The following is a 26,082-nucleotide window of genomic DNA, read 5'->3' on the forward strand; positions in this document are numbered from 1 at the left end:
AAGAAACTGAACTGCAAGGTAAAGCAGTGGGCCTGGCTGCCTTTTCTCTTGTATGAATGGCATCCTCTGCTCCAATACTCACTGTACTCAAATCCACTCTGCCCTCTAACATCAGGACAGGATGTTTGCTGTAAACATGAGATGAATAAACTCAGCCTTCTGGAATGCTGATTTTTATTAGATTCATCTCTTGGGGATGCTGTGGTAGTATTAATGTAATGAGTTTAAACATTGCTATTTAAGTACGTTTTGTTAACTTTAATTATTGTAAATTCACATTTTTCGCGAAATGTGTTTCAGGAGCCTGTGAAATTAAACTTTTTGATAACTTTCCTGTGCTCGAGTAAGTGGAAGTTAAAAATACTGAGGATTTTTGTGTATCTTAGTCTTGTACCACACTGGGAAGAAAACTCTGTTAATGCTTACATTTGTCAGATCAGTTGTATTAACCACAGACTTCATACAGATCTTCTTGCTTTGCATTACTGCAGCCATCAGAATCAAGGTAACCTGTGGTTCAGTAGTGATTGTAAATCTCATTTTACAAAGATTTTGTGGGGTGCAGGGTTTTTTTTATGTTTGTACCTGTACAGCTCTAGCACAACGGCCCAGGGACTGCTCCTGGTCTCAGTTGAGTTCCATCTGGCACATCCAGACATTGTTGCTGGAACCGACAAAGATCTTTTTTGATTTTATTAGGAATTGGGCCAAGCATTTAGGACAGGTATAGCTTTCTGTGTTGTTGAGTAGGACTGGGTAAAATTTATCTGGTTGTTGTATGTGTGGTGCTCTCTGTTGAAGGGTTGAGGTGCAGTGTTTTCTGTGGCAAACAGGACGTTTGGGTTGACCTCTCTGTACTCTTCTTTTACAAGAGTTGCTTGGCGAGACGCGGTGGGCAAGTCCGTGCAATTCAGGGATCCCACTTGAAAGCTGTAGCCTGTGAGCAAATCAAGTGGCTGAATTCCATGTGAGGTTTGTTTGTTAAAGACTGAAAATATTAAGGTATGTCTCTGAATTTCCTGGATTGTAAGTAATAAAAAGCATAGCAAAAGTATCCTAGCTACATAAAAATCAGATGAAGAAATAGTAGAAAACTTTGGGAGTGCGTGTTGCATGCCTTTCTTTTTATGGTCCTGGATCTGCATCAGTACTACTCGTAGTAGTCTTGTTTATTCTCTGAAGGAGCACAAAATCCCATCAGGTCTGACTGACCTACTGCTTTCTAATAAAAACTCTTGGAATGTGAAAAACCGTATTTTTTGAATCACAGGGTGTAATTCTCCAAGAGCCTCACGCGCGTGCATCACCTGTGAACACAGCAGAGGCATCTCTCAGTTGCGCGGTGGCTGCTGGGTTGGTGAGAGCCGGGCTGGGGCAGGGCTGGCTTCCTGCGGCGCCAGCGGGGCGTGATCCTTCAGCTGCGTTCAGAGAAAGCAGGCAAGTAGCAGGGACTGGAAGGCTGTGTATGCGGTGTCGCTGACTTCTGTGAGTTGCGTGAATCACGGGATTGGGATCTCCCTCTGCCCAGGTGGCTGAGCTTGAGCTGTTGGGGCATCTTTCGGGCCTCTCCTTGCGGCCCCACTGCTTTGTGGCCAGAAATAGCTACCTTTCTGACTAGGCTGACAGCACGGGTCACACCCCCTTGGTGTCCTAATTCACTCCTGACTGATTTAAGACCTTCACACTTATTTATCTTGCTCTTCTTCATATTTAGCTTGAGCTGCTGCTTTGCCATACCAGGAGGTTGTGCATCTGATAAATTCTCTCTTTTCTCTGTCATGTGGTCTTATAAAAGTTTATAGCTCTGTCTTCTGTAAATCTGAGGACTTCACAGTAAAGGTAGACTACGAGACGGGTTTCAAGGTAGCTTCAAGCTGGTCTAGCTTTGGACTTCACCCTAAGAGGAAGGTCTCAGGCCTTGCTAGGTACTCCTGTTGGTTGTCCTGTGAGAATATGAGCGTTCAAGGCTCCTGCTTGGTAAGCCAGAACAGAGCTAACTTCTCCTGTGAGGACTGCAAAGTCTATAATATATGAAAACTTGCAATTTACGTGAATGTTTGGCTGTTTGAATCGTCCAGGCTCAAAAGGAGGAGTGAGAATAGCTGATAGCATCCTATAAACATAGTAACCATAGATTCTTGCAAACAAAAACCAAGGCCATGAAGCAGTTTCTTTCATCTGGAGTTTGTTCGATTTTTCTTCCGAGGCCTTGAAGATTTTCTGTGGTTGGAGGAGGGAGCTTAGCTGATGTGGGCTGGGTTCCTCACCGCTTGGGAAAAAGGCTCGAGTGCCTCGTTAATGAGCCTCCCTTGTGTGTTTGGAGACAAATCGTTTGACGGGCTGGGGTAGGGATTTTCTTCGTGTCATTTTGGTTAGGGCAGTTGAGTATTTTTGGTTTCTGCTTTGCAGGAAGGTGTCTGGTTTGTTTCGTGGAGTCATCTGGGTGTCTTTACTGTGCATGTCACTGCTACCCTTAAAGCTGTTGATCTTAGCTGTTTTCTGTTTTGTTGCAAGTTTGTGGAGGTTGTTTTCCACAGTGAATATTTTATTTATTTTTTCCTAGAAACATTGTATGCAGGTGTCTTTTTTAGTATGTGTGATTTTTTTTTTCCCCTCCTTACTGAATGCTGAGCAAAAATCCAGGTATTTAAGGGACTGAACTGGTGATGCTATCTATTTGTTTTGTGGTTTTGTATGTTTTGCCTAAGCTGGACAGTGGGGAGGAAGAGGGGGAGCTTCAGATAAATTTTCTTTGTGTAAATGTTGTTAAAACTCTTGGGAACAAGATGATGTTCTTATGATGCCTGAAATTGTAGCAGTTTGGTTTATTCTTTATCGTAACAACCGATAGAAGTGATGATTACTTGTAGACGGACTCTTTCTGTTGCCTGAATGGTTGAGTAAGAGTAGGAGAATACAGGCGGTTCGTTCTCTATAGAGAGCTGCTGGTCTTAATTCCATGTGTCACGTTGGTGACAAGTAAAATCCGAGCAATACCACACCCACAGAAGAATAAGCAAACCCTAGACTATTGTTTGAAACAAATAATTCTGTCATTCTTAGGGTGGCTGCTTTTTAGAGTCGCAGTACTCTGCACCAGAGTAAGTGCTCTAGTGAGAATGAGTCGTGCTGCCTCAGTGCTCCTATTTGGTCCCAACGTTAGGCTTCTGTTATTTAGGATCCTGCTGTCTATATATAGACTGATGTGTTGGGTCTGTTCCCCCTTGCTTACTCCAGCTAGACGATGGAGTTTTGTGCTTTATCTCTAAGATACCTGGCAAAATTGAGAGGAGTGCTAATACAAGTCTTGACTGTAAGGGGAGGGGAAAAAAAGAATATGGAAGATGCCCTTAGCAGTGTGGTGTGTGTTCTTACGTGGCTTCCCGCTGTTAGCGCTCTGGTTGTAGGCTAGTACCTCGTGGTAGGTGGGGCTCTGACATCCAGGCCTGGGCTTGGCTCGTCCTGGGTTCTTTTTTCTGGTTCTGTTCTGTAACCGGTCTGTTCTGCGCGTGCTGTGACCCATAACCATCGGCTGCAGGGCTGATAACATGCTTAACCCCTGCTAGCCGTGTCCTTACCTGTTCTAATCACTCTTTTGGGAAACAAAAAATCTTGCTAGGCCAGTTGATAGGAAATATTCTGGGATATTTTTGGTAACCCGTACGTTTACATTTTGGAGCCTGCTGTTACTCTGTGGGTATTGGCATTCTTGATGTTCGTTTTAATGTATGTCTTCCAACTTCCCGTCTTGGCGTTGCTTACAATATTAACGATACCCTTACTGTTTGTTTCATCAAAGGGCAGAGTCAATTAGAGGTCTCCCTACCTGCTGCATTTCTAAATGCTTGTGGGACTGTAGGGTTAACTACATTGCTAAAAGCACGTAGCTACTCCTAGACGTTTGTTTCTGTAAGTAGTGGGGCAGGGGGGTGGCAGGATGGCAGGCTCTCTCTTAAATTGGCTATGCCAGTTGAGGAAATATCTGCGTAACCACATCCCCAATTAAATTTAATGAGGCTTTAAGCTACAACAGCAATGCGTTTTGAAGATGTACCAGTTTATTTTAAAAGGAAGTCTCCCTTTAATGTTTGTGGCCCAGGATGTTGAAAGATGCATGTAATATCAGTAGAGTGAATTAATTTCAGAATATTTTAGTGGGCTGTATCATGCTTGATTCTTTCAGCACTTACGTGGAAGAATGTGAAAATGAGGCTTTGCCTGGACTGAAATGAAAAACTGAGTGACTTGAGGGAAGAAAAACTGGTTTCAATTATTTTTTTTCCTGTTGCATGGATAAGAAAATGTGAATAATTGCTGTATTGTTATGCTCTGAGTATATTTGGGTGACTTTACATGCAACGAGTCAATAAGTGATTGAGAAGGTCACTGTTGCTTTGTTCGTGCAACTAACCAGCAGAGGAGGTAAGATGGAAAGGTGGTTGCAATTTGTGGCAGGACAGAGACTTGTTGCACTGAGAGGAGGCCATTGCAGGAAGAGAGGAAATGCTCTTTGTGTTTTTAGGAAGCTTCTGTTCTTTAATCTTTGTGGCAATCTGGATTAATGGTTATTGTCTTCCCTGTAACTATTCTCTGATATGGACAAAAAAAAAACTTTTAATTTATTCTTTTATTTATTTATTTTATTTATTTATTTATTTTTTATTTTTTTATTTTATTTTTTTAATTTTATTTTTTATTTTATTTATTTTATTTTTTATTTATTTATTTATTATTTTATTTATTCTTTTATTTAAACTATGACCAGTGTTCGTTCTTTTAACTTGTAGGTTTTTTAGGACTCCTGTGAAAACTTTATTCTCTCATTCTGAGACACACAAAGTGCTCCCTTACTGGACTTCGTTGGCTAACCTTAGTTTGAGTGATGTTGCCTGGGTGTGTACTTGCTATTGGCAAGCATAGAAGAAGTAAATGGCATTTAGTAGCTTTTAAGTGATTATGCTGTCAAGTTCTGAGTACAGGAAAGGCTTATCGGAAATAATACGAGGAATTTTAAATTTCTGAGACCTGCACGCTGCTTTTTTTTTTTGACAGGAACAAAGTGGAAGCACTATTCTGAAAAGTGGATGTGAAAGAATGTGGCCCTTTGTGCTCATGTGTGCTTAAGATGTGGCATAGGTGCCAGAGATGACCAAGTGATCTTGGAGGTCTCTTCCAACCTAGATGATTCTGTGAACATGATTCATGGTGGCTTTTGCATTCAGAGGTCATTAATTTGTATATCAAAATGATGATATACTATACAAATTCTTCTTAATGTTGTGATTAAAACTACCAGTCACATTTATTTCAGGACCTGCATTTACTTAAATTTCTTTACACTTTCAGTGAAATTAAATAAAATAAATCCAAACTAGAATCAAAGTGACTGTTGGTGTCAACCTAAAATTAGCGTGTGTGTGTTTGGAACATTTGAATTTCTAAAAACAAGCAACTATGTTGGGTTGGGTAGTAGAAGATACTAAATTCCTCCCTGTTTTTTTATGAAGTAGTGTGACTGTACAAACTTCATTTACAAGTTCTTCTTGTTGCAGGATTTGAAAGACCCATCTGTTGTGAACAAGACAGCTGCTGAAACATGGTGGATTACTATGAAGTCCTGGGAGTGCAGAAGCATGCCTCACCAGAAGATATTAAAAAAGCGTAAGTGTCACTTTGGTATACATGAGATGTTTTCGGATCAAGTATAATCACATGGTTTCCAGTTCCTCACTGTGTTTTCAATACTTGGATGAGTAGTAATTTGAGGTAATACCTTTACTAACTGAGAAACATGCAGTGATCTGAAGAAAAGCATTCGCTTGTTTTTATGAAACTGGGGAAATAATCCTGGGTACTGCTGAAGTGAAAATGCTGTCTCACTGGTTTGTGATTGCTGTTAAATGCATTTCTGTACAAGTTTATCTCTAAGCTTGATACTTTACAGACAGTGATAGCCCCTTCTGTGGCTGAACTGCAGCTAATCCTCTTCTCCTTTGCAGAGGTGCTTTTTCTAAATTATTAACAAATACTTGGCACACTGTTTTTTGGTTGTTGTTTGGTATTAGTACTTAATGTGAAGTCTGGTTTCTGTGCTTAGATTTTGATGGACTGAACATCTGTTACTATATAAAAAGCATTTTAAATTAGGGAATACTGAAAGGAACTAAATACAGTTCTTTGTTTGGACTTACTGTCTTTGTATTGTTTTAGGTTTGGTGTTTGTAACATTTTAAAAAAATACTGTTTACCTTTCAGGGAACTGTTGGAAAGAAATGTTCTGGTAGTATGCACTTTTAGTAAACCAGAAACATCTGACATTAGTAAGTTGCAGTTTCAAGTGACAGAGAAAAGTTGTTTCTGTCTTGCCTTCTCCTAGGTGCTTGGGTTTAAAATTTATCAAATTGTGCTAGTGCATGGTAGGTGTTTTTTTTCCCTTGTTCTTGTGCAAATTCCTGCATCTACGTCTATGTAAAAACAGTTCAAACTAAACTGTTTGAACTGTAATCTTTTATGACCATGTAAAACACTCCAAATCAACATAAGCCAAAGTTTAGTTTTGTCCCTCTAAGTGGTTATGAACACTTTGCCTAAAATACTTCTTTTGAGGATAGGGACTGTATACAGGTATAGCAGTCAAGCCACTGATGTTAGATGCTGCCACAGTTTGGTATCAGGGTACTCCTGGAGCTTTATCATCTCCATCAGCAGAGTACCCTCGATGCTTGCCACAGTTGATTGTAGTACGGAGCTTCTAAGGAGAAGCATGGAGCAGAAATGTTATGCGATGTTTTGACACACCTGCTATATCTTCAGAAACACACAGGAATAATTAATCTCAAAATAGCTAAAGAACTCTGTGTGTGTGTGTGTGTATAGGTATGTGTGTATATATAAAGCAAATCTGAGTAGACAATTCTTTGTTTACCTGCAAAATCTGTTGTAACCAGTCTAGATGCAAGATACAAAGCATTGGGGAAATTCTAAATATTTTAGTCCCCGGCATCTTGTTTGAAACATTTTTGTCTGTATCAGTATATCATATTCATTTCAAATAACCTCTAATTTCTTTCCACTTAGGTACCGTAAATTGGCATTAAAATGGCACCCTGACAAAAATCCGGACAACAAAGAAGAGGCAGAGCGGCAATTTAAACAAGTGGCTGAGGCCTATGAAGTTTTGTCAGACGGTAGGTATTTTAAAAGGGCTCCTGAACTGCAGGTCTCTAGGTACTGGGTGAGAGACCAAAAATGCTGAGGAGAAAACTCATGATGTTTTAAAGGGTTATTTTAACCATGGTTCATCATCTAACTAAACTACTTTCTTTGCAAAGAAACAGAAGCTTCCAGATAAGACAGAATAAGCAGAAATTTTGAAACTGAAAATTCAGGATCTCACTAGATGAGTAACTAAGCCAATTTCCTTCTTGAAACCAAAATCCCATGTGTGCTAGGCCCTCTGCATAAATTTCTGAAGAGGTATCAGTGACTACTGAGAATTCACCATACCTAAGGAGGTCGAGCCAATGTTAGTGTAAATACGGGGGAAGTGTTAAGTGAAATGCCTCAAGTTTATGGTGCGTACGGATGTGTGATACTGTTTTTTAGGGAATTTAATTTAGTAATGCCAATAATGTCTTACAGATTCTGTTGTTTTAATGAGACGTATCGTGGGGGAAGTGAAAAGATTTTTAGCTTGTGTTTTGAGTTCTACCATTACAAAAGAGGCTAGACAACCTCTGAAGTATCTACTGTTTCTAGTTCTTCTAATAGTAAACTAGTTTTGACAAAGCCTGAGATTTTTTTAATACTTGCTTGAAAACTTGGCTTGTGTTTGGGTGAATTCCATAAATTCAGTCTACTGTGATACTGAGGAGAGCGTGTATATTTTGAATTGTTACAAAACAGTTGCTCAGCCTGACCCATGCGGTGCAGGAATTCAGCTTTTAGTTCATCCGTATCTTTCTGCTTGAAAAGCAGCATTAATTTTGGGGAGTGTTCTGGCAAAAGCAGTCTGAATCATAACAAAGTGTTTTAAGAACTTTGATTATTTTCCTCTGTAATTGACTGCAGCTGTCTATATGCTATTTCTGAAGTGTCCTTGATTTCACCTGAGACCAATGAGCTTGGGAAAGCTATATTTAAAGTAGCAGCAGCATCTAGATTGCCCTTCAGAATTTGGCCTGGTTTATCAAGCTGCTGTCTCGTACACCCTGTTTCTTTGGTCTTGATTCTTAATTGGCATGGGAGAAAGAACTAGTTGGTGTGCAGAGCTTTGAATTCTTCAGAAACAGTATGTTGCTAGAATTTCAGAATATCTTATGGAAATGCTGCTTGTTTTTTGGATCTAGACCGAATCCAAAGTTATTGATGTCTTACCAATGACTTAACGCATAAGGGTAACTGAATCCTGAGCCCAGTAGTTCAGAGGCCATCAACAGTCCTGCAGACTTAGTTTCCTGACACCATTATTGGCTTGAATGAAGACAGACTTCTGCAAGAAGAATAGTTATGTAAGGGGTTACGTATGCAAATATTGAAATTGGGTGATCATAGGACACGCTTCCCTTGAGGTTTCAAGAACATTATATTTTTTCAAGACGAACGTTGGGCTTTTTGAGCCCTCAAGTCCTCCTTGCTGTTTCCTGCCCCTTCTGACAGTTTGTTCACCTTGCTGCTTTGGCCGTTTCTCACTGGTGGGCAGGTTAACCTCCTTTATTTAAAAATTATGTTCTAGAAAGGTGTTATGGGTAAGGTACCTGGCTTTGCTCTGTGCGTGTGTGTATTTGTTGCAAGTTTCCATTCTTTGTGAGTGATAGCCGGTATATAAAACTTACTTTCTTGTTAGTCAGAAGGAGGTATTTTACTCTTCAGCAGCTGCTTGAGGTAACTGTGTTCTTTCAGTGACATTATTTAAATTTCAAAAATGTCTTTCCGTGAAAAGATTCCTGTGGGAATAGCGTGTTATTTAATATTATCTAAAATCAGATGTCCTGACTGAATCTTGGCTCATGTTTCCACAGAAGTGCAGGCAAAATAAGTTGCCTGTCTGCATGGTACTCTCGGGTTCCTCTCCAGTACCAGCAGTGCTGTCTGTTCTTATGCAGTGACATGGAATTAACTTGTTTTCTCCCCCTTTCTCATGGACATTGGAATGCTGATCTGCACTGGAATTAAGAGCCTTTCCATGTCTTCTAGAATAGAGAACAAGCAGTTTGAGATAAATGCTTCCATGGCATTTTTTTTAACATCTCTTTGGTCCCCATGTTTAACCAGAAGTGGTTATAATTAACTTGAATTTGTAGTGTGTCATACAAAAGTGTCCTCCCTTACTTATAACTTGGTCATGATTAATTTGGTCTTGTACAATAAAAGGAAAAGAGGCAATGCCAAGGTAAATCTGCAACAAGGGATATTCCAGTTGAATAGAAGGAAGAAAATGCTTACAATGGGAATGCTTAAGGACTGGAATGGACGATTTGCCAGAGAGACTGGAATCCTCCTTTTTGGAGATTGATGATCAGGGCTTTATCTAGTCAAGTTTTGACCAACTTTGAGATTACACTTACATGGAGGAGAGTATTGAATTCCAGAGCTTTACAACCTAAAGCTTTGAATGGTAGTTATGTAAAGATGAAGACTGCAGTAGTCTTTTTGAATGATAAAACTCCTTGTGGAATGCTGGAACTTTCCATATTTTTTTTCCTGATACAAGGGAGCCTAAGCTTCTACAACTAGATGGTGGTAAGTCTAAAGGTTAATGTCTACTCTTTCTGAACCTAAACTGCTTTGGTAGTCTTTAACAAAAATTCTTATTAGTTTCATTTTTGACATTTCTTAAGTAAGCTAGCTTTGAGATGTTTAGCTGGGAATAACATGTAAGTGTTTTTTTTCCAAATTCAATCTGCTCATTTACTGATACAATGTACAACTTCTCCTTGCAGCTAAAAAACGTGACATCTATGACAGATATGGAAAAGAAGGCTTAATAAATGGAGGTGGAGGTATGTTGATAACTGCCAGTCTTTTTCTCTTTTCTCGTGGAAAGCCATTTTCTGCAGCTTTCTAAGATAGGAATCTGGAAATGCCAGATCACTAAGGCCTAAAATGTAATATTTTAAAAATTGAATTTAGAATTGTTTTACAGTTTTTCTCGTTATAAAAGATATTGCTGATATCTGGAAACAGAAAATAGAAGTAATTATTAAAAAGTATTGCGTAATTAACTTGAGGGATACCTGATAGAGGAATTTTAGAAAGTTTAGTGTGTACTTGTTTTTTAAATGATTCAAAAACCATATCAGCCTGAACTTTCTTGTCAATGCAAATTTGTGAGGGTAATTGATTTTTTTTTTGCAGGTGGAAGTCATCATGATAATCCATTTGAATTTGGATTTACATTCCGTAACCCAGAGGATGTCTTCAGGGAGTTTTTTGGTGGAAGGGACCCTTTTTCGTTTGACTTCTTTGGTAAGTAGTTTACTGGTTTTAGTTATGTTTGTCTGACGTGTGGCTAAAACTTCGCTCTTAAAAAACAAACATAGCTAATACGGCTTTATGAGAAGTAGCTCTACAAATTGGTGGTAAACAATTGCTATTTTATATAATAATGTTTATTAGCGTCCACTTTCTTCTTAGCTGGTTTGGTAGTACAGAATATGTTTGGCTTGCCAGTTCATGTTTTGTCAGAAGGTGTGGTTTAAAAAACCATGAAATTATGGCATCTGTCTCTATAGGCTGGAAGGAAATAACATTGGGCAGAAAAAGTATACACTGGAATTCTCTCTGACTTAATCTGCTGAATTTGACCTCTTTTGGTCTGTAAATATTTAATGTAGTTTTGAGAGCTGCTGGACTGGGTAGGTTAACGTTGAGAGCTATGTTGTAACAGTTAATGTGAAATGGTATACCAGGAATCATTTTCTGGTATCAAAATAAAAACAGCTGCATACGTAATCTAGATGGTCTTCCAAATTTTACATCACATGTCTGCTTGGGGGACGGAGCACCTAAAGGTACAGATAACTTAAAAAGCTCTTGAAGTCTACACACTTCGTTTAGTTAAAGGAAGCAATATGTGATGAAGTTGTCAGTGACCTGTTTACCATATTGCTGACGCTCTTTTGGCTTTGTGATTTTGCTTGCTCAAGTGTGTGAGGGCTTTTTCACAAGTGGTAGAGTTCTCTTTCAATATCTCAGTGCATGTTTATAGGTCAGCATTTTATGCAGCAAAAGAGGAATACATCCTGTGTTCAGTATTTACTTAAAAGCTAAAATGGCTAATTCAGCTCAAATTTTAGTTATATATTTCTTTAGGTTACTCCTCAGTGATTGTCATTTGGTTGGTTGATGGCTATAATGAAGGATTAGAAAAGGGTTTGGGAGGCTAGAGGTTTAATGCAGTAGGAGGTTAGTTGATGAGCTAGATGGCTAGCTAGAAGAAGAGTTTGACTGGGGATAAGCAGCAGATCTGAAGTGATTAGAGGAAGAATCCAATGGGAAATGAGCAGAAGTAAAGGATGGATTGGGAGAAGCATCTAGTAAAAAAAAATACTGAGTGAGGTGAGGGCTTGAACTGGGAAGATAAAACTCCTTCACTGTTTCCACAGTAGAAGAACAGTAAAAGAGGTTTTCCATTTAAGATGAGATGAGTGATCTCAGTGCTGGTTAGCCTGCTCTTGGAATGCTGTGTCCAGTTCTGGGCTCCCCAATATAGGAGGGATGAAGCTACTGGAAGGAGTCCAGTGAAAGGCCATGAAGGTGATGAAGAGACTGGAGCATCTCTTATATGAGGAAAGGTCTGAGAGAGCTGGCATTGTTTATCATAAAAAGGCTTGGAGTTGGGTCTCGTCAGTTTCTAAATGTCTGTAGAAAGTGTATAAAGAAGGTGGAGCCAGATTGGTGCCCACTGACAAGCCAAGAGCCAAGGGGCACAGACTCAGGAGGTTCCCTGTGAACATGAAGAAATGAGTGTGATCGTCAGTGTGCTGGAGCACCAGCACGGGTTGCTCAGGGAGGTGGTGGAGTCTCCTCCTTGGAGATCTTCAGAAGCTACCTGGATGTGGTCCTGGGTACCCTGCTCTGGGTGGCCCTGCTTGGAGATGACCTTCTGTCAGACATTCTGACTAATTCTGTTAACTGAAAGGTCCCTTCAGACTTTCTTCAAATGTAAGTATATAATACTCTGAAGGCAGCTGGAAACACTTCCAAATGGAGTAAAGTTAAGTTAACGCATAGCCTTTGCTGTGTGTTGCGCTGGAATTAGCTCAGCCAAAGTTTCTCTTCCTTGCTTTGCAGGCGAATACGTTGCAAAAGTAAGTGTGCCTGAAGGCTAGTGCTCTTCTGAACCTGAGCTGATAATGTAACAGCAGGTCAGCTCTCAGCTCAGGCATGTGGGCTTGTTTTCTGTGACACTGCTACAGCAGAGTCTGCGTTTTCCTACTGGGCAATTTCAGCGATAGTTTTCAGTCTCTTTGACGAATGGATGTGTTGTAATCCTTGTAATTGGAAGAAGGGAAAAGGGGCTGTTCCCTCTGTGGTACTACTTTTTGTATGGCATAGTACTGCCTTGGAACGTGAATGTCTGGTTAATTGGTGTTCAGTCTTCCATACCATATAGCTGTTCTGTTCTTGAACTGTCCTTTGACATTAGAACTGTTGACCCCTAATTATAGGGATTGATTTCTCATTTTAGTAAGTTTTGTACTTATCCAAATTGAATAGGGTACAGTTTATGGTGCTTGCTTTGATTTGTTTTATTTGTGTTCCACGTAGTGTTTAATTTGTATTTTGGTCGTAAACTTTTCAAGGAGATTCTTCTGCTTTATCTTTACAGTTCACAGTGAGGCAAGGTTCCCAATGTTACCGCTGACAGTGGAGGTGTATTCATTAATTTAAAGATGGCTCCTCCAAGCTTTGTGAAGAACAATAATGAATGTGTTTGGGTGTAGGCAAAAACACTTGACTGTGATTCTGGGCTATTAAAGAACTGATTTAATTTGGATTTAGAGGCTTCTCAGATTATCAATTGAAGAACAGATTATGTATTGGAAGGGATTTTCAGTGAGGAATTGCACTGAAAGGAAGAATGGCATCCTAGGAGCACAGAAGTGACCTAAGAACCTATATAGTGGTTCAAACAACTCCTGAAGTAGTTAAGTCACCTTTTGTATACAGTAAGCTTCATATGGGCATGTGGTAACACTTGAGATGGTTTAGAGTATCTGAGATGCTGGAGTAACTTCCGTATGGTCTGGAAAATACAGCCCAGGACCTACAGCACGTCAGTGTCCTTCAGAGAGCAGTAACTAGGCAGGATATTTCAGGGCATGTCAAATGGCATTAGATGCCTTTGTGTCTAATCAACTGAATTCAACAAGGAACCATGTTTTGTTTTATTTTTTTTCCATGGTCAAATGTGTTAAGCTGCTCCAGATGGATGTCCAGTCTGGACTTTGATGGCTGAGAGAAGTCTGTCTCTTTTGACATGGATAATAATCTTAACAGCTGTAATGTGCTTAAACACTCTAGTTTTCTCAGTATACCTTCTAGAATGGTATTTAATAAATGTTCTGCATTTGTTGTCTGGTAACTAGAATTCACAATGTATTTTAATATAAACTTAATACCAGATGATGCATATAAACCTATGTCATCTGTGGAATTTTTTGTTGGGTGTTATACTTACCTGGTAAAGTGATATTCAAAACTCTATAATTGTAGAATCGTAGAATATCCTGAGTTGGAAGGGACCCACAAGGATGTTGTCACCCAGTCTAACTCCAGGTTCCACACAGCAACACCTAAAAATCAGACCCTTTGTCTGAGAGTGTTTTCCAAATGCTTTTTGAACTCCGGCAGGCTCAGTGTCATGACCGCTGCCCTGGGGAGCCTGGGGAATAATGTTGGAAACCATAGGTAGAGTTAAACTTCTATATATGGCTAACTAGATATCTATGTTTTTCACAGAGGAACTCAAGGAGCTAGCTATATGGTATGTGGTTTGGTTCCATCAAACAACAGAATTACTGCAGAGTAGCTACTGTAATACTGACTACAGAAAGCAGTACACGAGTTCTGGAAAAGTACAGAGTTACCTTAAGTATATAGGCTAAAGACTTCACCTGACAGGAAAGTCTGTGTGCAGTAATCATTGTAAAATTATTTTATGTGATCTGTGTTTCAGGACATTGTTTCAGAAGCTGGATAGGGTAGCTTCATCAACCTTTTCATCTCAAGGACTGAAAGTGACTGTTCAGTAGTCAGAGCCAAGGGAGGGTAGACGTTTCAGCTTCAGTTATCTCCAAATGACATGTTCAAATGATGAATGTGAAAGCCTGTTTTTGACATTTAGATACAATCTAGCTAGGGCAAGGGTTGTATTTAACAGTCACGTTGTGGTTTTAATCCATACGTAATCCCATTTTGTGATAATTATGATGATTAGATGTTCTAATGCAAAATACATTTGTTAGTCAAATTGATTCCTAAAACTGAACAAGGAGGAGGCTTCAAACTAAAGCTATCTTGCACAATGTTTTCCTCTTTATAATTGTGTTGACAGAAATGTGCAACTTTTGGTATTTAGAGATTCTCAAAGATTTGCGTGTGCATTCATTGCTTTGGTATGAAAGTGCACAACTGTAGTTAAGCACCAGTCTTAGATCATAGTTATTCACTGAATGGTCCAGATCTTACAACCATTAATTTTTCTGAAATAACTTGATAGCTTCAAAGGAAATGCTTACATTGCAGGAGTCATCTCAAACAGGATAGATGGAACCAATGCAGTGGCTCCATGAGTAGTGAAGCTACCACACAGCTGCTTCTGCTGCAGAGAAGGAAGCCTTGCTCCAAATTCTTCCATGCATCTTAAAACTTGAATCTTTGACTAATGTCCCAGTAGATGCATTGAGGAGCTGGTTGATAGCTTGCTGGCCAAACAGGAGGTTTGTCCCAGGCATGCCTTCTTTCCTCTACCTTTTGTTAATTGCATTTGTTGTGTGCATCTCTGAGCCAGTTCAACCTGGTAGTCCCCAAGATTGATTTATTTTCTTCTTGGATGGCTAGCAGGGTAAATTCGTCTTTGGAGGACAAATGCTGGACGTGGCACAAGGTGAGCTGGTCATACAGTGGTAGTGGAAGATTCCCCCACTTTTAAGGTGTGTCTGAACAGTTGGGCAGTGGCCTGATAAATGAAATGCTGTGTAGAGTTGAACTTACCATTCTCTAACATCTATTTAATTATGGTATAGATGGAATTAAAAGGTGGTAATGTTTTGAATCTTCTTTTTTCTAGGAAATTACTAATCCAGGATCTCTGGTATATATCATTAGAAAGACTTTCAAATGCTATGACATTTCTACTAAGTAAAGTTTCCTAAATAACTGGGACAACCATCTGTTTGACATCTAATTTATGGAAGTGAGCAATTACAAAAGTCTGTATTTAAACACTATACAGATGAATCAACAGTGTTTGCAACATCTCAGCGTCTCTTTGGAGTAAGTGGCATCAACACAGCAGCTATAGCATCCTTTGTAGTTAAGGAAGAAAATATTTCCATGCAAAGCGCCTCTGGGTTTCTGCTGCTTGTGCAGCTCTGGTGATGTACTTCACTGTGTCTTGGGTATACTTCAGAGCTGTAGCGCCAGGTCCTGTGTGTATTCTGCAAATCTGTATCCTTGAAACTTTTTTCAAATAGGAGACAAGATAGAAACACCTACTCCAAGAATTTTCTTCAGCATGTCATGTAACTGTAGCCCTTTGCATAAGGGTGTTATTCAGACCCACATTTATTACGCTCAGTTCTGTTATGGTCCATAAAGTCAGTTACAGTGTGCCTTTGAGAGAAAGAATTCGTGGCAGGCAGGCAGCCTGTTCTGTCTTGCTTGCTGAAACACTGCAGGCTGTAATAGCGAATGTAGTTCAGTTTGGCTGCTCCCTTATGTGGGGCCGAGCAGCCTTTCAACGTGACTCTGTTCAGCGCGCTACAGTTACGGTGTCCTCCTCCCGCATCTGCAATACGAGCTTTTCCTCAGTGTCACGCTTCGGTGGAGGCAATAGCATGGCTTTTACTGCAGAGAATAAAGGAAGGAGGGTTTGGTTGGGCAAGTTGTCTAGCGAGTGGTGACTGAGCAGTGAGCCTGTCTTTACAGGGCAGTGTTCGTTTGCATACTGTACCTGTGAGATTATCGACGGCTCTGGCTGCAGCAGTTTGTACAGGTGAGAACACTTGCTGACAGTGCACAATTTATCTCGACTCTTGAGTCTTCTGGCGGTGACCGATGGCACTGCACTGGGATGTGCTTAACCCTTTCATGAGGGGCAGCATGGTAGCAGTAGCGCTGAAAGCATGTCCCTGTGCTCCTTTCAACCCTTGGGCACTTGTTCCTGCTGTTTGCCCTGTACCAGTGCAGTTGCTTTTACAGTGGCACTGGAAACCATCGCAGAGAAGTGATTTGGCTGAACGTCCTTTCATCAGGCAGTGCTCTGTTCAGCTGGTAGGAACCCCTCTGGTTGCCCAGGCAGCTGCCATGGTAGAAGAGGTAAGTGTCATGGTAGAAGTGACCGTCATAGGAAGTGTGGCACGTTTAGTTTATAGTGACTTCTGGTGATTTGAGCTAACGCCTTAGATTGATTTAATGAAATTGGTTAAATCAAACTGAATTGTGGGCTGCCTCAGATGTAGATTCTCAGGTTTTGCCTTCTGTAGTCCCTTCTTCCACCCTGTGGTGCTGTTCCTGTCCGCTTTCTTTCAAATACAGCAGTCTCACCAGTACTGAGTCAGATTAGCTCATGGATGCAACAGAAAGCTAGCGATACAAATGTGTAGTGTTTTCTTTTGCATCAATGAATTAATGCAACTTGTCATGCGGTTCTGTGATCACAAGGCAGGAAAGAAAGACAAATAGGACCACATCTTGTGTTAGTATTCTGCGAGTGGATCATGCTGCTGAAAGTGAGAAAATCCTGTTTCTGTTACAGCTGAGAGCTGAGGGTGGGAGGATCATGACCTACTTCATTTTGAACTGCAGTGAGATATTTAGTGGTGGTGGTTGTATTTGATTCGTTTTGAGGATAAATTCTTTCCCATGACTACAGAAAATTAAGGTAGGATTCTGTTGTACACAGTGAGTTGGTGTAATGTTTTACCCAGAGGAATGGAGCAGTTGATGGGTTTGAATTAGCACAAAAATTTTTCTGATGTAAGTAGATTCTTTTGGAAACATGTTGCCTCTAAGAAACCCACCTGAAAGTTGTGACACTAATGTACAGTCTTGTGTTGCTGGGGTTTTTGTGTTCCTAGCTTCATGTTAATTTGGCTTCTGCAACTGCCAACTGGTAGATCTTCCTACCAAATAACAAGAGTCCTGAAGTCCTTCATTGTCTCGTTTTTCATAAGTTTTTGTGAGTTCTTTGCTGAAGCATTTGCGTTTTTCCCCAAAAAATCTCCATGTCATCTCATGTTGTTGATCCAGTACAAGCCTGTCCTGCTGGCTTCCTCAAAATCTCTCACCTTCTGGTCTCTCTTGATCCTTGCTGTGGCATCAACTTGATGGTGCCGCAATTTTCATGTCAGAAGTGTGCTGCAACTTTTCTTTTGAAATGGAATCTGACGTTCTGTCCTCTTATAAGCTTCTGGTAATACCTGGATTAAAATAAACTGTGGATTATCTCCAGACAGTGTTCGGTTAGACTCTAAGGTGACCCTGGCACAGTATTTTGGTTTTATGATGCTTTTCCGTTTTCCGTTGTGTAGTATTTATCTAGTAGTTTCCATTTTAAGAAAGGCCTTATTTTTTTTCACTTAGTTTTGTTGATTTTATATGCATATAACATCCAATAAGAAAATCGTATGGATTGTAAATTGCACCAAAATGACTATTGTAAGAGAAGTCATTTAAAAAAAGGGGGCAATATTGTGGTATTCACTTCATTTGAACCAGGTTAGAAAAGCTAGCTATGCACAAAGGTTGTCGTGCATAGAAGGGTTCTGCTAAATCACAAAAATAGACCTACCAGGCTGAAATGTTACTGTTTTCCTGAGTGGTACTATTTGTCATCTTGATTTATTGTCTAAAAGCATAAACAGTGCCTGCATGATTGAAGCCGCTATATTTACGTGCGTTTGGTAGCGGATACAACAAATGATGCTGCATTTTGAATGGAGAAGCCTCCTGCTGTCCTCTCTCCACAGTGTTCTTAGTATTTTTTTCTTCATGCTGTACCTGAATGCTGGTAACATAGTCATCAGGGGAGGGAATATTCCCCCAGGAAAGCAATCTTCTTGCCTCCAAATAATCTATCTTGCTGAGGATTCAGCAGTCAGTTGCAGGGAGTGGTTTAACTATCTTATTCACTGGGGAGAACTACTGGAAGAGCATTGGAGGATCATGATCCAGACTGCAAACAGAAATCACCCGAGGCTAGAAGTAGAGTACCGATTTCTTTCTTTGGTACGTAGGGTTGCCATGTAGCTAGGAGTAGGCAATAATCAGTTTAGAGCTGGGCTGACAGCAGGGATCTCAGGGGGGTTCTGTTATCTCCCATAAAAACCTGCATTTTTGCTGCTGTTATGCAGAAGAGAGTTTCACATGCAGAACAGGCTGCTATGCTGGGGGAGATAAGAAACTCCAAGTTCACGTGGTAGGTTGTTTTGTTTTTATTCAAACTCCAGGTAACAAGAAAAATTGGGCTATAAATAGAAAGCCTAACAGTGGGAGTAATATAATATAGATCGTTTGTACACGTGAGTGAATGACCTTCATAACTAGCTTCTGAGTCACTCTAGCGAAAATAAATTGGACTACAAAACAATTAACTGCAGTGTTTTTACTTGCTAACTGATAAGCTAGTCTGAAAAATACCACAATTTTTTCCCAAACAAGTACTGTGACAATTTAAAGAAAATGCTGATTTTGGTTATAGGTTCCCGTATTTCTATGCCCAGGAGTCTTGTTTTATTTCTAATCTTTTAAATATCATAACGGGTCATCTTTGTATTAAAGAAAACTTGTTCTAAAATAAAAAATAGCATAACAGCCTGAGGAACAACAACAAAAAAAACTTACCACTTGCTTGTCTGCTCTATGTAAGATAAAAATTTGGTGCTGCCTTGTCAATAACTATGGAAGCTAGGGGAAGGGTAGGGCTATTTTGGTTGTTCCTGGCATTTTATATCTTTGCTGGTGGGAGTATGTGTTTGGACTTCAGGGGCTGTATTTGTTCAGCATGAATACATCGTGACACTTCGTTTCTGTTAAGTAATCATGTTTAAACCAGATGGTAACTGATACCTTTTTATTATCAGATTGTTTTGGTAATGTCACTGCTGCATTGACTGGGTGACAGCATAAATGAGCTTAGATTTTTGAAGTGATACCAGAGCTGGATTAAGTATTGAGTTTATGAACTCTTCTTTAACAATTTGAAAATATCAGAACAGTCAAACAGTTACAAGAATCTTGTGTTGCGTTCATACTTCTATTGCTGCTGTCACCAGTTTCTGCATTTCCCAGTAAGAGCTTAGTCTGAGCAGTATTTAAAACTTTTACCTTCCAATATTGAGAGCCCACTTGTAAAACTTGGTAAAATTGTTGGTACTGTACAATACTCATCCTGGTAGAGTTCTGATTCTGATTGAGAGAGTGGTTGTAGTAGTCGAACTCTTCTGAATTTAACATAACAGGTACTTGATAAAAAGTAATAATTACATGATTGAAATTGTATGTTGCTCTTTGTTTTAAGAGCATTAGTAAAAACCATTTTTCAGACAATCCTAGTAATACCTATTTTTTTTAGGAAAATTTGATTACTCTTAAGTAAATAGGGAAGTTCTTGTATAGGTGTCTGTCTATATACGTGTGTGTGTGTGTAAGTGTATATAAACAAAGATATAGAGATACAGCTTGGTAGGGCCTGAATGGTTCTTTGTAGGTTTATGAACGGTGTCCTGTAATTACTACCTAAATGTGCCTCAGAACAAGTGCTTGAAGTGCCTAATGTGGCAAGTGCTAAAATAAACACGTAGAATAGTTAAAGATTATGAGTCATCAGTCAGTCCCTGGCTGTTCTTTTTATATTTCATTTATTGATAGAACCTATCTGGAAGTTACTTTTTAGAGACACCATTGGTGTGGTCTGCAGTAAATCTCGTAGGGCAATAAACTAGAAAGTGCATTTAAATGTGTGCAATATTCTAGGAATTGTTAAATTTAAATTTTGTTGTGTAGGGGTCATGATTCTGCATCTGAAAAGTTCTAAATCTGTCAAATGCTAACTCAGTGGACGTATTTATCTTCAAATAAATGCTGATTTCATTTCTTCTGTCATACTTTATGCTATGTGGGCATCTGAAGTAAGTATACTATTGTCTTAACTCTTACCAGTTGTACTGTGCTGAAAATGAAAGAGCATTTACATTAGGTTTACCAGATTTTGATTCTAAATAGTTAAAATGATTAACCACTTTTTATAATTATTTGTAAATGTAAACATGAGTTAGAATTTAGTCCCAAAGGAGCCTTTTTAGAGGATTGTTCAGATCAGTAGAATCAAATATTTCAAAGGAAGACTCTCAACTATAACAGGATTTTTTTTTTTTAATTGAAGAAACTCGAATGTTTTAATACGGAATCACTCAGTGAGATTAACCTCTTAAATGTCTTGTGTTTTGTAGAAGATCCTTTTGAAGACTTTTTTGGGAGCAGGCGGGGTCCAAGGGGAAGCAGAAGCAGAGGCGGTGGATCGTTTTTCTCTGCTTTTGGTGGATTCCCTGGTTTTGGAAGTGCTTTTCCTTCATTTGACACAGGTAAATATCACAATACTTAACAGGGAATTTCTGTTTTGGTTCACAAAGCATCTTGATGTAATAAGCCTTCTTGATGTAAAGTTGCCTTCATTTAATCAACTGTGAGGCCATTTTTTTGAATTTAGGATGCTCTCTGAAACATAAATGTAAGTAAAACCTTAGGTCTACCTGGAAAGCTCATGAAAAGTAAACAGTCCTCAAAGAGGTAGAATTGTTTGCGTTCTTAATTCTTGTGCTACAGTTTCTTTATGGCTTTAGAATTGTTTTTGAACTGCTTGAGTATTGGTGTGGTGGCTTTTAGGTAAGGTCTTGAAAAATCACTGGGGAAAACATGTGCTTTAAACCCACAGTAGTACTAAGTATGAGTTAGGGGTAGTTAACTTGAATGTTGAAGTCTGTGTCTCAGAGGTTGCTGAGACTTGCTGCTACTCAGCATTCTTTAAGTGTTAAAAGATCTTCAGTACTAGTTGGCACATTAGTGATACAAAACTTGTTTTGTCTGCTAACCCAAGGCATCCGGTCTTCTATGATAAAATGAAAAATCAGAATCTAAAGTTATTAGCTTTACCTTGAGCGGAAAGAATGGTATAATGGTTGAGTTCAGCTGACAGGCTTGAATGGCTTTTCTTTAAAGGAAGGGACAAACAGTTTTTTGGGCAGTGCTCAGTATTTGGAACTGTGGGTACAGTGGGAAAAGGTGATAGCGCTGGAGTCACGTTTTTATTTTCATACCAGTGTTTAATGCCATCAGTCACTGATGTTGTGTTGATGCAGCCATCAAAGGGTGTTGTGAAGCTAGGATGTAGTCCCGGCGGCTGATAAATTTGAAGCTCACAGTCATGCAGAAATACGGTTTTGGTCAAATACTTTTCATGTTAACTTTTTCCACAATAGGTTTTACTTCGTTTGGTTCACTGGGACATGGAGGTCTCACTTCGTTCTCCTCCGCATCGTTTGGTGGCAGTGGGATGGGTAACTTCAAATCAGTATCAACCTCAACTAAAATAGTCAACGGCAGAAAAATTACTACAAAGAGGTAAGAAGGATACATTTCTATGAAACTATATAGAAATACATAGCTGAACATACATGCATATAAATATATATATATATATATATATATACATAAATTATACATATATTTGTATGTGTTTTTACTTTTTAATGATGTGGTCATAAGAAAATTTGGATTTATGTGAGTTTTTTTAAGGCAGAAAAGTTGCTTTGGGCTTTGTAATTCTTCGTGGCATTGCTGAGTTACTTGCAGCTGTAGCATGGGAAAATAGAGAAGATAGTGTTTTTGTCTAAACTCCTAATAGTCCAGGAGGGTTTAACTGTGTAAAGCCAGCAGTGGGAACTGCCCTGATGAAAAACGATGGCAGCAACTTGTTTGCTGTTTGAAAGGGACTTGGCAGCGGTGGTCTTTGCGGACTTTTAGAACCTTGCATCTTTTATCATAGTCTTTGACTACTGGCTACCAAGTCAGCTTGGGCTTCTTGAAGAGAAAAGTGTGCTTGGCTTCTGTTGGTCTTGCAGCTATTGACTGGGAATTGGGAAACTTGAGATACACGAAATAACTTTCCCTAACGTCTGCTCTAGTGTACTTTCCCAGACAAGTATTTGAAGTTAAACTTCTGTGTAAAAATTAATTTTGTTTCATCTGTTAAGTGAACTAAACAACTGAAACCCACTTTGGAGGAAACTTTTTCCTATTTATTGGAAAGGGAATTTTCAGGTACTGTACGTAGCCTACCCATACGTGATGGAGAAACCAATGCATTTGGGAATTTATGGAGTAACTTTGAGTAACACTCTGCTTTGGACAGGAAGCCTTTCTCCCTGTTTTTGATAAGGATGTGTTCTCTTCACTAAGTCTGATTATCAGAGAAGTTTGTATCCATTCATGTGGTTTCTTCATTTTAGTCATGAGGGGAGAATGCCAAGATAGTTAAAATTCTGGCATGAATTAAATTTTTTTAAAATAATTGAAACATTGCTCATCTTCCTGTTTTTAAAACAAACAAAGAACCTAAAACCACATAACTTTTTAATAATATCCCATTCTAGTCAAGGATACTTAAATTCTGCCTAGTACATGCTAGTCCTAAACTCACCATACAGTAGGTCTCCAATTTAATTGCTTTGATCAAGTTAAAAAGTGGATTGAAGACTGTCCTGCATGTCTTACGTTAAGCAAAATTGTGATTGGATCTAGAACGTGCATGTAACAAATGATACTAAATGCAACATCAAGACAGCACAGTTTTATCTGTGAAAAAGACATTTAGTCCTAGATAATTGTAAGTAGTGTCAGTACAGCTGTGACAATTTGAGGTGACAGCTCTAACTGTGAACTGTACAAACTGTAGGATTCAAACTTCCACAAAGCAATTTTCCTGCTATAAATAAGCAATATCAGTGGGGGAATGCAGATGGTCGCTAGTTACAGCTCCTGTACTGTTAAATGTGAAAGCTTGCCAATTACAGTTGTATTAAGCAGGCAGTGCTCCGTTGTACTTTGTTATCTAAAAGCCTAGGTCTGGTGTATATTTTCAAACCGCTTGCAGTGCTCTAAAATGACGAACTGTGTTATTTGTCCTACAGAATTGTTGAGAACGGACAAGAGAGAGTAGAAGTTGAAGAAGATGGCCAGTTAAGGTCGCTAACAATAAATGGTAAGGAGCAGCTGCTACGCTTGGATAACAAGTAATTCAACGCACGCATTTAACAGAAATTTTAAGCTATAACAGCCACCATTTGAGGATTGACAGGAACATTTTTTGAAGATTTCAAAAAGAACTCAACTTTCTGTATATCCGTACTTAAGATTAAGTAGTATAAATAGCTCACGGGAGCTTGTATTTGTCATAGACTTTTGAGTTTATTGTTGGGACCACATCGATAGGACCATTTTTTTGTCCTTAAAATTGTTGTAAATTTCTGTATGCACTTTTCTTTTTATTATCTATGATCCGAGGTGAACCATGATCCTTCAGTAGTGCTAGGGCAAGATGTACACTAACACTAGCATGAATCTTGCTTTTTCCAATTTGTTTGAAATGTGAGCCAACTAGTAGTTTAAGTCTGCTGTGAAGTTAACATTTCCAGGATAAACTTTTTAATAATTTCAACTTTTTTTTAATATTTACTAGTGAATGATGTTAATACATTTCTGGTAATGCATTTCTGGTTTAAATAAATTAAGGATGTTTTCTAGTTGTGCATGAATGCAGACAACTTAGTAAGTTTTGACAAATGTTTAAATGTGTAATGTAAGCAAAAGGTAAACAAAAGTGAAGCCAGTAAGCTGGGTCTTTTTGTCATTTGCTAAAAAAAAAATTCAAAATGAATAAATGCTGATGTTTGTGGTGCATTCTTTCATGAATGGCATTTGTAACCTTCTTGTGTCTGTGTGTGATTTGGGCAACTTGGGAAATTGGTGCTTTTTTTCCCACCACCTTCTTCTTCCATCTGAAGGATGAGGGCCTTTTTTCTTTAGATGTTCTCTTCAGTGTGACTGAAAACATATTTAATTTCTTTTCTAAACCTGTATTTGAAGCACCTATTTTTAAGAAGTGTTCAGAGGCTGACTCTCTAACTCCATCTTTTGCCCTAATTTTTTTTTGATCTGGGCGGAAAATAAATCACTGGTTAAAAAAACAAACAAACAAAGGCTTTAAGTTCTGAGACTGAGACTGCTTCAAAAAATAATCTGTAGTGAACACAAATATACAGAAAAACAATTGGTATTTTTTTAAAAAAAGCTTTCTGAAAAATTTTCTCTCATTTTGAGAACAAACATGGTGACTTTGGAGCAAATTTGCACAAATTTACTAGGGACAAATGAAAGCTAAATGTGGTTAAAATAGCTTGACTGATTAAAATATCTCACTTTACTCATCAACCAAAAATAAGACGATGGATGCCTTTTTTTTTAATTAATGGAGTGAAGCAAAGTGTTAATTTGTAGCTAAGACCAGATTTTCAAAGTTTAGTGAAAGATGACTTGATGTCATAGGGGAAGCATGCAAATAAGTATTGGCATTTGTTAACACCTGCCAGCCTCTGGGTAATTTCATAAATAAATTACACTTGTACAATTTTGTCTGTGCACCAGCTTTGAACATCTGGCCTTCACCAAATTCTTTAGTCTTGCTTAGTGTTTTTTAAAAAAAATAGCATGGTGTTTTTAAATGATCACTTAATGTCTTTTTACTGAACACCATCTGCTTTGTACTAACAAACCCATTGATTATTAAAGATATTGAAAAGATTTGCTCGTGTTTATCATGCAGGATAACTGATTCAATTTAGCACAAAACCAGCAATCTAAAAACCTGCTAGAATAGGATTCAAATTTACAGCAAAGTTAGCATATCTTAACTTTGTCCCTCTTCTTCAATGTTAATTTAATGCAACCAAATAAAGTAAGAGTTAGAAGATGTTAATATATACTTTGGTTTTGGGACCAAAGATGTTACATCCCTTTTCAAGTTCTTTGCAGAGTTGTTACTTCAGTGTTATGTTTTTGGTGTAGAAGCACAAACTCAGTCTAGAACTTAAGCGTTTTCTTATCGATGCTGTTTTTCCTTCCCCTTGTATGTTCCCTCCTGATCCAGGTGATAACTAAACAATCAATTTATTTCAAAATCTGGCTTTGTTGTGATGTCTTGAGTTATGAAAAATGTTAATTTACATTTCTAGGACACGTAGTGTTCCTTTAAGTTATGTAAACTGTAAAAAGTGCTTCAAAATTGGTTAACCAACTCAAATAAAATTAGGACAATCCGGAGTTGAGTTTGAATTCCTTCCTGTGGTTACCCATAGCTTTTTATGTTAAGCTTCCAATCTTTACCTTCTATTTTAATCCCAGTTTTTAATCTCTTTTAGGTTAACATTTAAGTTAACTAGTTCAAGTTAAGAAGGTAATTATGATAGCATAGCTGCTAGTGGCAATTCTCTACCCACATGCTTGTGTTAGATCTTAACCAGAAAAGTGTGGTATTATAGAGGTATAGACCATTCACTCAAAGGTTCCCTAATAAAATCCCTTAACAGTGTAAATTTGATGAAGATACGGTGTTTTGGATGGTTTCTCTTCTGCCTTGAGATCCCTGAAGCTGGTTATTGTCAGAGCTAGGGGAAGATGAAGTCTTAAATGGCAGCACTGCACTTTCTTGGCAGAAAGAGAAGCTGGCAAAGCACAAAGACAAGAAACAAGTTCCATCAGTAAATCCGTGAGTAAAGATCTCTACGGTAGTAAGCAGATACC

General features: G+C 38.7%; 1 protein-coding gene across 8 annotated transcripts in view; it reads left to right on the forward strand.

Moving 5' to 3' along the window:
• DNAJB6 (DnaJ heat shock protein family (Hsp40) member B6) overlaps positions 1 to 26,082 on the forward strand; it is a 67,630-nt gene that overhangs the window by 4,242 nt on the left and 37,306 nt on the right. For 4 of the 8 annotated variants that reach the window (XM_035564341.2, XM_035564333.2, XM_035564334.2 and 1 more), the window contains exons 2-8: positions 5,553 to 5,661; positions 7,078 to 7,187; positions 9,942 to 10,001; positions 10,357 to 10,467; positions 20,679 to 20,810; positions 21,705 to 21,846; positions 23,415 to 23,485. In XM_035564341.2, coding sequence (XP_035420234.1) covers positions 5,597 to 5,661; positions 7,078 to 7,187; positions 9,942 to 10,001; positions 10,357 to 10,467; positions 20,679 to 20,810; positions 21,705 to 21,846; positions 23,415 to 23,485 — 691 coding nt within the window. In that variant the 5' untranslated portion in view covers positions 5,553 to 5,596. Of the gene's footprint in view, positions 1 to 1,270; positions 1,438 to 5,552; positions 5,662 to 7,077; positions 7,188 to 9,941; positions 10,002 to 10,356; positions 10,468 to 20,678; positions 20,811 to 21,704; positions 21,847 to 23,414; positions 25,603 to 26,082 lie in introns of those variants that run through there. The other 4 variants (XM_050708429.1, XM_035564345.2, XM_035564346.2 and 1 more) reach the window with 3 other exon arrangements.

This window comes from Cygnus atratus, chromosome 2 (assembly GCF_013377495.2).
Source record: "Cygnus atratus isolate AKBS03 ecotype Queensland, Australia chromosome 2, CAtr_DNAZoo_HiC_assembly, whole genome shotgun sequence".
Taxonomy (NCBI): Eukaryota; Metazoa; Chordata; class Aves; order Anseriformes; family Anatidae; genus Cygnus; species Cygnus atratus.